We start from the raw sequence: 11514 nt of genomic DNA on the forward strand, positions 1-11514 counted from the left end.
GATTACAATGGAACTGTTATTTAATTTCAAAGAGATAAATTAGCAAGAGTAAATTTAAAGTCCTTTAAAAAAATATTCAAGGGGCTAGAGAGATGGCTCAGCAGTTAAGAGACCTGACTGCTCTTCCAGAGGTCCTGAGTTCAATTTCCAGCAACCACCGGTGCCATCTTCTGGCATGTCTGATGATAGCTACAGTGTACTCATAAATAAATAAACAAATGAGCCTTAAAAACATATTTAAGATAAAGACATATTTAAGATATATATATTTGAAATAAGATTGAAAAATATAGGCATTCAAGGGCAGGGCATTGGTTTACTCCAGTAAGAAAAATATTTAGTCTACTGAGAGTCAAATTAAATAGTAAATAGCAATACAAAACAGATGAATTTGAAAAGTAAGTTTATGAGTCTAGACTCCAGGCTGGGAGTGTAGAATGGTAGGAAATCTATTCATCATACTCAAGTCCCTAGCGTCTGTGCCATCAGTACATTAAAAAAACATCATCTTCATTGTATAAGTCCTACTAGACTTTATCTCATAGCTGTAAAGAATACAACAATATGAACTCAAGAGTCCCTCCATGGTCCCTACATCAGCTTCTGCCTCCAAGCGCCTTCCCTGTGTGAGTTCCTGTCCTGACTTCCTTTGCTGATGAGCAGCAATGTGGAAGTGTGAGATGAATAAACCCTTTCCTCCCCAACTTGTTTCTTGCTCATGATGTTTTATGCAGGAATACAAATCCTGACTAAGACAGCTATTGACCATCACATGTAACCTGTACTACTTAATTCTGCAAATCCCCCTACCCCTGCATTCCCACATTTGTCTACCACCAGGTTAACACTGACCAAGGGCATCTATGACTCAAGTTCATTCAGGTTTCAATATAGATCACGTGATATGTTTCTTTACATCAACTCTGTCTTCTGGAAGTTTGACTTTATCTGTTTATTATTTTATTGCGTGGACTTTAACTTTTCTTCCCTCCACTGAGAACTTATCCAGTGCATCCTGAAAAATATATTCAGTTTCCTCTCTATCTGAACAATACCTATACCTACAAAAGAGAGGGTAGAGGGAGAGAGAGAGCACGCAAGGTCTTCCTCAGTTACAAAGCATGGTGAATTAAAAATGTTCTAGAAAGTGATGATGTAATTGAAGGGATGAAGACTCGCCACAGTTGATCTTTACTCCTCACTGCTGAACTTTTAGAAGTGAAATTCATTGCGATCACCCCTTGTTGCTTAGTTTTCTATCCACGAACTCATCTGGATGAGCAAACTTCAGAGATGATGGAGATGGCTCTGGCTCACCCCCAGGATGCTCACTCTTGCCCCATACTTTGGATCACTCCACCACACAGCATCTCCTATCCTGCCTCCTTCATCCCTGACGAGATCACCATCCTGATTCTAGATTGGAAGTGTGTGTGAGGTGATGTTTGTGGAGAGAACTGAGGTGGACAAGAAGGAGGGTGGGGTGAGCATCCCTTTGTGCTCAAGCGTGTTCCACACTGGGGACATCCTCTACACTTACCCTCATTTTTCCCTGTAAAAGGAAGTCAGAGGAAATGTCTCAGTCCCTAAATCCTGGGGTCCCCTGTTATCCCTTCCTCACTTCCTGTAGCACTACCAAGCTTCTCTTCAAGCTTGTAACTTCCTTGCTACTGCTCTTTATCCTCCATTCATCCCCAGATCCTGCTGCTTCCAACCCTATTTCCCATGTTGTCTCCTTTCCTTAACCCCTATCATTCCCTGGGGATGGCATCTTGTATTCCACTAAACTGTATTCTGATCATGTTCATTTCTTTTTTTTTAATTCCTTGAAATTTTGTTTCTAGTTATATTTGATTAGCAGAAAGCATTAAGCATGATTGTTACCTAGAGACACTATTTAGAATCCCCCCCGTTTGTACTATTCTGCTAATTTAAAATACTATATTCTTCAAAGTTATTTCTACTTTAATCTTAGATAATGTTGTAGGGGTGATTTTAATATGATTAGAAATCAAAATATTCTATCAGAATAATTACTTATGGAATCAAAACTCATATATTGCACATTATATAAAAATTAGATATCATTTATAGTAACACATATAAACTAATTACACACAAATATATATTAAAAGTATTAACTGTAAATTGCAATATAATGTATGCAAAAGTAAATGAACTGTGTATTTATATACATTTTCTGTGATTTTGGTAGTTTTGAAAAGAAATTTTACTTGATTGTGAACAATGATCCAACATACTCATTTGTGTATATTTGTTGTTATAGAAACACAGCCAGTAAATGATGCCATTGAAGCCAGTCATTCCTGATGGGGCTAAATTCCACTTCTGGGTCCTTCACATTTTTGAAACTGTGTCATCTGTGACAACACACAGTGAGGACCTGTGATCCAGGCTAGCTGCAACGAGTCCTACACCCAAGTCTGATTTCTACAGTAAAAGCAATTAGAGATGTATATTAAATACAAGCTCCAGGTTGTTTTCAGGTATTAGTAATATGTATTGTCTTTTGAGAACCACTGATCAATTCACTCCATTACAAATTCTCACATAACTCTTCCTCTACCAGGAGGCTCTCTGCAGTTCATCGCTAGTCAAATGTTAGTGGTTTTATTTTATAACAACAACAACAACAAAATCAAATCAGTAATCCTAGGCTTGATACACGCTGGGTAAGGAATGGGGAATACTAGCCCTGGAGAAGGGTTTAGAAGAAATGAGTAGTATTTTAATTATAAAAGGAGCTGCCATATTCCTTAAAGGGTGGGTTAAAAATTGAGAAATGGAGGAAATTCCAGGTGTTTAAAGAGGAAATAAAAAGGAAGCCTTAATTGTTGGGCGATAAAGAATTCAGAAGTATAAATTAATAGAGGAAGTAAAACATGAAATAATAAATAAAGAGACCGCTTGGAAGAAAAATATTGTTAATTTTGGTGAGCTCTATAGGAATGACAACATATCATTCCCAAGGGAGGGAGAGGGACCCATGAGCACAGGACGGAACTGGGGAAGGCAGGCTTGGTCTGAGGTCACAAGAATGACAGCAGAGCATTCCCAACATCTGTCACTTGTGGTGAAATCCAGATAATATTTAAGGGAAGATTACTAAAGGAATAAAAAAACCAATCAATAAAATAAAATAAATAAAATTTATTTATTAATTTATAATAATATAATAATATAAAATATGAAAATATAAAAATAATATAATTTATAAGTAATACTCTTAAAGAAAATTGTAAAATGTGATATCTGGAAAGTTCATAGGAGGCTGCCTAGTACCATCTGCTGGTGGGGATGGGAGCAGAGAGGTAAGGGAGGCTGTGAGACAGAGAAGTCTTTGCTATCTTCTCTTTGTATTCCAATATGCTTTTTTCACCTATTTATTGCAACCAAATCTCACAAAGCGGCGTACTTCATATAAGTTAGTAACATTATTAACAGTGCACATTACTTGTAAGGTAGATATTATGTGGAACTCAACACATAACCACAGTTGGAATCAAATTTAAACCAATGAAGCGAAGGGAAGTGTTTCTATATAAGTTATTAAAACCTAGGATGCTGCACCTGGATAGCTTCTATACAAGTTTAAGAAAATTATTTTCAGCTAATGAAGGAACTAACATAATGAAGGAACTAACAAGGGGAGGAAGTCATGAAGAGAAGAAGGAACAGGGATTAGGAGAGAGAGGGCAGAGGAGGGATTATGTATCATTTCACACAGGCAACACAGGCTTCTGTACATGGCATTTAAGGACATTTCCACCTAATCCAAGTGGTCACATTTTTCTTTCAATAAAAATATAACTAGCTGGGCATGGTGGTGCACATTAATTCTGGTACTTGGAAGGTAGAGTTAGGTGGATCTCTGTGAGTGCAAGGCCATCCTGGTCTGTATTGTAAGTTCTTGGACAGCCAGGGCTATGTAGAGAGACACTGTCTCAAAAGAATTTTTTTTTAAATTTTTGTGTCTGTTCCTGTGTGTCTCTGCATATGCACAGAGATGTCACGTGCCAGGTCATGCAAGTGGAGGTCAGAGAACAATCTAGAGTTGGTTTTCTCGCTCCATCTGTGTGTACCAGGGAGTAAATTTGAGTTATCAGGCTTTGGCTGCAAGTACCATTCTTTCCCAGCTGAGCCATCTCCCTAGCCCAAGTTACAATCTGATAGCCAAAGCCTCTCTCCATATCTTATGCTGCAGAGCATAAGGATGGAGACAGGTACAGAGGAGGAAGAACCACCATAAACTTGCCACAACAAAATAACGCACAGGGGAACTGCTCTACTCTTCTTAAAAAAAACCAACACCAAGGCAGACAAACGGTTGTCCTATAAACACAGCAAACAGGAACTTATCCTACTGGGATGCTAAACCATCTTGGTACTTTCTGTTCCTTGGTGTCTCTGACACAGTTCTGAAGCCATAGATTGCATGCTCTAGTGGTTCAAATGGCTGAAAAAGTCTTACAACTTATTTGTCAACATCATCCCACGTAATACTGTTTAAAATAGCTATTCTAGAAAGCTGAGTGAGCTTTGAGATTCTGTGAAAGCCTTCTTACATAAGTAAGTGTTGTGACAACAGGGACATTGTTATTAAGGAGAAAACACTAATAACAGGAAGAGAAACAAACTGACAAGTTAAACTGTTTCACAATTTCCTTTACCTTTGCTTTGACCTAATAGGAACATAGTGATGGTTTATGCAATATGTAAAATCAAATATTATGAAATTTTAATGAGTGCTTTATTGTATTTTGAAGTGCAAAATCCATGAGCGCCCCCCCCTTGTTTGGGTGTGTGTACATACAAACACATCCTCAGGGTATATTTCTTTAGATTTGACTCCATAAAAAATGCCCGAAGCACACATTTATATGAAAACAACCTTTGCATAAATCCACTGACCCATTTCTTCTAAAGTCAAAACTGCTTCTGGGTTTTCACTTGCATTGTCGCATTGAAACCATAACAGAGCTCAAGTGCATCCAAGCAGAGCCTTGAAGATTATATACTTCGAGTTGCACAACTGACCTTTTCCACAAAAAGTACGGGCACTCATCGCCTCGAAGGCGTGCATGAGTGTTAAGGAACATTTTGGAAATAAGAATCGTGTTGCCTTTCTTGTGGATGAACCAATTTAGATGTCAAACACTTCTTTGCATTTCCTTGCATATTTGTAAACATGACTTTGGTTATATATATATTTAACTTAAAGGAGAATATTTGATAGCTTTATAAGCTAACCAACAATACCTTCTTCGGTGAGCTGCATAGAAGGAAAAATAAAGACCATGCATTCAGCAGATTTTTTTTTCAAACAGTAAAAGAGAAAGCAAGTACACACACAGTTCTATCTCAAGTTCTGACGTGAAGACCACAACCCCTGCGTCTCCGACACAGCCCACGAGTTGGGGGGTGGAGAGCTCTGTGCTCACCTGTCTGGCTGAGTTGCGATGTGCTTCTGCTTCTCCGAGACACAATGGCTACCACTTTGGCACTCAGGCTGGACCTCCGCTTCTTTCCACCGGCTCCGACGGTACCCACGGCCGTGTCCGACTGGCTCCCGTCATTATGTTCCAGTGTATATATCTCTCCACTTACACTGGTGCTCTTGATGATGGCTCTTCCTGAGGTCCCCATCCGTCTGCCTTGCATTTTGGGGGTAAATGAACTATATTTACAAAGTAAAAACATATACGCATCCATAAATTACAGGTCAGCATAACTGAAACTCTAGAACTAATTTTCCTGAAATAATCCAGGCACATTGTTTTCTTAGGTGAAAGAGCCAGCTGAGTACTATACATGTTTTCAGATCACATCATTTTTGTCTCTGAAATAATATTTATTTTATGTGCATGGATGAAGGCAAGAGACAATATACATGCAGCAAGAGCCCATGAGAGTCAGAAGACAGCATCAGAACCCTTGGACCTGGAGTTACAGAAGGTGTGAGCTGTCATGTGAGTGCTGAGAATTGAACCTGGGTCCTCGACAAGAGCAGTGAGTGCTCTTAACTGCTAAGCCCTATCTGCAGCCCCATCACTTTTCTTAAAGATGTTTGCAGGACTAAGACCACCAGCACATAGGTACCAGATGTGCAGCTCAGTCTTCATGTGGGTACCCCAACAACTGAAGCGGGGTCTGTTGCCTGCCTGTGGATCCCATTCCCCTAACTAGGCTACCTTGTCTAGCCTCAGAGAGAGTGGATGCACCTAACACTGCAAAGACTTGATGTGCCAGGTAGAGGGATACCCAGGAGAGGCCTCCTACAGTCTCAGAGGAGATGGGGAGAGGGAATGGTGGGAGGGACTGTATGTGTGGGGGGAGTACCAGGAGGAGGTGGGTAGTGATCAGGATGTAAAGTGAATGAATGAATGAATGAATAAATAAATAAATAAATAAATAAGGAAAGATGTTTGCAGAACACGGATTAAACAGATTTTTTGTTTTGTTTTAAAGACAAGGTCTCATGTTGTAGCTCTCACTGGCCTAGAACTTGCTATGTAGAATAAGCTGGCTTCAAACTCACAGCAATCCATCTGACTCTGCTTCTTGAGTGCTGCAATCAAAGTTTAATATGATCCACCACCATGCCTGGCTCAAAGCTATAAATCTTTAAAAACAGTAAAGAGAAATATCGCCAGTGCTGTTGCTGGGAATAAATAACCCATAATGCTCTGACTCATATGAATTCTGACAGTATCATAACAACCAATCTATGTGATCCCCAAATATTTGTCCTTTCAGGTTTTTGCCATCTTGGTTTGCAATCTCAAGTACACATTAGAGGTGACACAGATAGTTAGTTGATAGTTACACTGATATTTTATGTGATTCAGAACAATTCTAAGATTTCTGCAAATAATAAAACAGAAGCCAGTGAGGTTGTGCGAGTTATTTGTGGTCACTTCTATAATGGTATTTAAATTAAAGGGAAGTTACACAATGATGAATTTGGGAAGATTGAATGGGGGGTGGTCAGAAAGACTAGAAACTATTGGGCTTTGGAATCCCAGGAATTTCATATTAAAAACCAAGACTGTCTTTTGATGAGAAAAATTTGGAACATTTAATCTTTTTCTGCACTGGTTTAATTGGACAACATCAATATCCCAACAAAAATGAAAACGTCTTTGAGGTGTTAAGGTCAATCTTGGGGTCTTATACATACTAGGCAGAGACTCTACTACTGAGCTGAAACTGTCCCCAATGGGTGAGAAGGCATTGTCATCTCTCATTTTGTGGTCAACTAATTTATAAAAAAAGTCTTAGATCATTTGCAAACTTCATCTTTTGTAGGCTATTTTTCCAAACATTAAAGAGAAAATTTACACATGACTAGTCAAAAGCTGATGTGTGTATATGGTCTATACCAACAACTCTAACTGAAATACCAAGCTCATGTTCAACATATGTCTGCACCAGGTCTTCCATGTATATATTACAGCTTTTAGCTTAGAATTTTTATGGGACCCCTGACTGGTTCTCTGACTCTAGTGTTTGCTCTTGAGACTCTCTTCCTTCTGTTCGGTAGCATACCCAACATTGATATGATAGGTTTTGCTCCATCTGATTATATTTCATTTTGTCATGTTTGGTTGTTATCTCTTAGAAGCCTGTTCTTTTATAACGAGAGACAGGACAGAAGTAGATCCATAGAGGAAAGAACGTGGGGACAAACTGTCAAGAGCAGAGGGAGGGGAAACTATAATCAGAATCTATTATATAAGAAAAGAATATATTTTCAATAAAAGTAAGAAAAAGTGAATGATAAACACCAACTCTAATACTTCTCTTTTAATAACTCTTATCACTAAATTCTTCTGTGTGCTCGTTAGTTCATCATTTGAATGGACTATGATTCTATCTTCTCTTCGGAAACACTCTCACTATCTCCATTTTCTACTACTGACTTGACTTGCTCAGTTCTGTGATGGATCTATATAAACTTCCAAGATCAGTCCTCACAGTCATAAATATATCCACCCTCAATCAGACACTTATAACTAAGAAATAAGCAGAGTTGGTTGTATCAGTTGGCTTCATGCATGTGGATGGAGGGCAGAGTCAACCTTACATTGCCCTTTTCAGGAGCCCTCAGCTTTCCTTTTGGAGAGAGGGTCTCTCACTGGGGTCTGAGGCTCACCAGTTAGCCTATATTGGTTAGCCAGAGAGCTGACATTTGCCTGTATCTGCCTTGCAATCTCTGGGACTGAAAAGTCACCTTTCCTGGTTTATTACGTAGGTTACGAGTATCGAACTCTGTTCCTCATGCTTGTGTGTCAGTCAGTTTATCAGCTGAGCCATCTTCCTATTTACTTATTAGTATTTTTTAACGCATTCTATCGTTGGTTTTTCAGTCTCTCTTTTGATTATTTTTTATTTCCTAGTAAGGTATAGTAGGTGAAGAATTAGAGTAAGAGATTTTTTTGTGTAAGATCTATATCATATACAAACCAGAAGAGTAGGAAGCAAACATATGCTGAGCCTTATCTTCAGCTCCATCACTTTTATTAAAGATGCTTGCAGGATCAAGGCCTCTGGCACATATGTAGAAGATGTGCAACTTGGTCTTCATAAAGGTCTCCCAACAACTGGAGCTGAGCTGTCCCTAAATCTGTTGCCCGTCTATGGATCCCGTTCCCCTAACTGGGTTGCCTTGTCCTTATTATATACATAAATGGAATTTTACTATAGCTCTCAGCTTCCATGAAAAAATACTAACGTTACTTCTCCTTGGACTTTTAGCTAGGATCAAGTATAAGATGTCATTTTGCCAACAGCATTACTTTGAAACTCAGAGTATCATTCTTTTAGGCCATGATGAAGTGTTAAGTTACAGTCAAATGCCTCCTAGCACAGCCCTAATGTAAAAATATTTAAGATGAGCTGGGAGGGTTCAAAACTTTATCATGGATATTTGATTTTAACAATGCAATATTTTTGCAATGCTGAGAAATGGTTTTAGAATCACAAAAATGTGGGCAGCAAAAGTTACTGTTTGAGAGGTCTGCAGTAAGAAGTTACAGTAGATAGCTGTGTAAAACAATCTAAGATTATTTCTCCTTGGAATCCAAAGCATTTGTTTAGATGCTTACAATAGTTTTTACATAAATATGTCTATAGATCTCTAAAAGTCTTGGAGCAAATATGATTTTCAGTGAGAGAGGTCAAGGCTTTTCAGCTCAATTGGCCTACCAACATATTCGGTCTGGTTCAATACAAGTTCACCACTTTAGTAGAAATAAACTTTCTACACCATCCTGCCCCGTTTCTTCCCTTTATTCATTCAGCTTCTGTTGCTCTCCAAAAATGATGGTAAGCCTGCATTACTGACGAAAACAACTATCCAACTCATTGAACATGGTAAAATCAACCTGGTGCCTCCCTAGCCAGTGCCTTGCCCTTACTGACAAGTGATCACCTTACCAAAGGAAAAAGGTCAAATTCCACTCAGTTATAAAACTTTTGATCTACAATGGAGACCTGCATGCAAGATGCACTACTACATTAGTGGCAAAAACCTTGTGGTAGTAACCAATCAATATCTGATTCAGTTTAAAGTCCCCAATATGCTCAGGTGGATAAGAACCTGAAATTAGACCTAGAATAGAGACCTGAATAGAGACCTAGGGGATGATCAAATCCGAATCTGCCAAAGGATATAGAAATAAAATGGCCCCTAATGGCATTCTTCTCAGTCTTCATCAGAGAAGCTTTTTTTGTTTTGTTTTGTTTTTCCTGCAGTAGACGAGAACAAATACAGAGACCCACAAATGGACAATGGCAGACAGTCAAAGACCTTGGAACACTCAGAACTTGGAACACTTGACCTTAGCCAAAAGGCTAAGAAGCAATGAATTATTTTTTAATGAATGTTGAGAACTATAATTGTATTCCATTTCATGGATATAATTAAGAAGAACACAGATACATGTTCATTTAATTTACTGAGTTATTTAATTGAAAACCTATTTTCAGTGAAGAAAGTGTGGTGTCTCCATCAAATCCCTCCCCTTGGATCTGAGGGAACCCTACAGAAAAGGAGACAGAAAGAGGGTATGGCATAAACAAAGCCTTCTCAGCACATTAGGGCTTACATACATATGAACTCATAAGACAATGGCAACATGTACAGGGGAGATACAGGTGTAGATCAAGTAGAAATCTGGTGCTGAAAGGTGAAGTAGACACATGACCCTGTCCCTAACCCAGAAGCTCTCTCTGATTGAAAACTGATCCAATGTAGTCTCAGTGGGTATACAAACCACTCTTAAGGCCAGAACTTGTGCCCAACCACAGATAACCAACACAAAGTGAATTTGATGACAGTTTTGGAGGTTGCCTCATAATACTTTGTCTGGGCTTCTCTATCCCTTTACATGTCCTTTGTGTATATATTAAGATTTTCCCTTTTGTGTTTTTATAGGGTTTCTGTATGTGCAAATGTGTATGTCTCTACATCTATATATGCTTCTTATACATTCCATTGGCTTGTTCTCTTCTGTTTGTAGTATTCTGGTTTGTTTTTATTTTATATTATTATATTGTACATTCTGATAAGAGAAGGAGGGAGTGTGGATTCTGATGGGTGGCAAAGTGGAGAGGGTCAACATAATCAAAACATAATGTATAAAATAAAATTTATTTTCAATCAAAAAGTTAATCCGATCATTAGTGCATAATTGGATCCTTTAAGATAAATGTCAAAGACTTTTGCTTTATGAAGCTGTTTGGAGTCTTACTACATGCTAGTCCCATGGTTCATATTTTGTATTGATAATACTAAGGTCTGATCTGATACTTAGCACACCATGTATGCCTTTCCAAATCTGATATACCCTTTCAATTTTCAAGCAGGAAGTGAAAACATGATCCATAAACATTCAAATACCCCATGATATAAGTCACCTATGCAGTCCAATAAAAGCCACATTTTTGGTCAGCTCCACTCCATCTACATTTTAAGAGTTGTCTTCCAGGCATCCTCTGTTCATGCTCCACCTTTCTCCTTTTTTGTACTGACTAATGTCAGGTTTGTTTCTACCACTTTGCAGAAACTGGCTATGGAAGTCACTACTGTAGCACAGATGATAAGGCAGTAGATCCAGCTTTTATTGACCTAGATCACATGATCCAGATTTAAATGCTTATTTAAAATCTTTTAGTTCAGCCATCCTTTTATATTCTGCAATGATTGTATGCTCATGATTGTGTGAGCATGCTTGTGTGCCTGTGTATATAATTACACACATCTTGAGATCACCTTAAAGCAAGCTCTAATCCTGCCATTTTTTCCTAAGGAATAAATTAAAACATTAGCATTTCATCTGTATTAATAACAGCACTTGGGAGATAGAAGTAGGGAAGCAGGTGGTTGTCTTTGAGTTAAAGGTCAGACTGGTCTACAAAACTAGCTATAGGAAAGCCAAGGATACGAGAGAGAGAGAGAGAGAGAGAGAGAGAGAGAGAGAGAGAGAGAGA

The 11514-nt window shown here is 38.4% G+C and overlaps 1 protein-coding gene across 36 annotated transcripts in view; it reads right to left on the reverse strand.

Moving 5' to 3' along the window:
• Positions 1–11514, reverse strand: part of Rims1 (regulating synaptic membrane exocytosis 1) — a 481904-nt gene that overhangs the window by 56008 nt on the left and 414382 nt on the right. For 21 of the 36 annotated variants that reach the window (XM_028767193.1, XM_028767198.1, XM_028767197.1 and 18 more), the window contains one exon: positions 5463–5698. The exons of 10 other annotated variants lie outside the window; for them this stretch is intronic. In XM_028767193.1, the coding sequence (XP_028623026.1) occupies positions 5463–5698 (236 nt within the window). The remainder of the gene's footprint in view (positions 1–5462; positions 5699–11514) is intronic. 5 more of the 36 variants (XM_028767218.1, XM_028767214.1, XM_028767207.1 and 2 more) reach the window with 1 other exon arrangement.

The sequence above is a fragment of the Grammomys surdaster genome, unplaced genomic scaffold (assembly GCF_004785775.1).
Source record: "Grammomys surdaster isolate TR1022 unplaced genomic scaffold, NIH_TR_1.0 171, whole genome shotgun sequence".
In the NCBI taxonomy this organism is placed as follows: Eukaryota; Metazoa; Chordata; class Mammalia; order Rodentia; family Muridae; genus Grammomys; species Grammomys surdaster.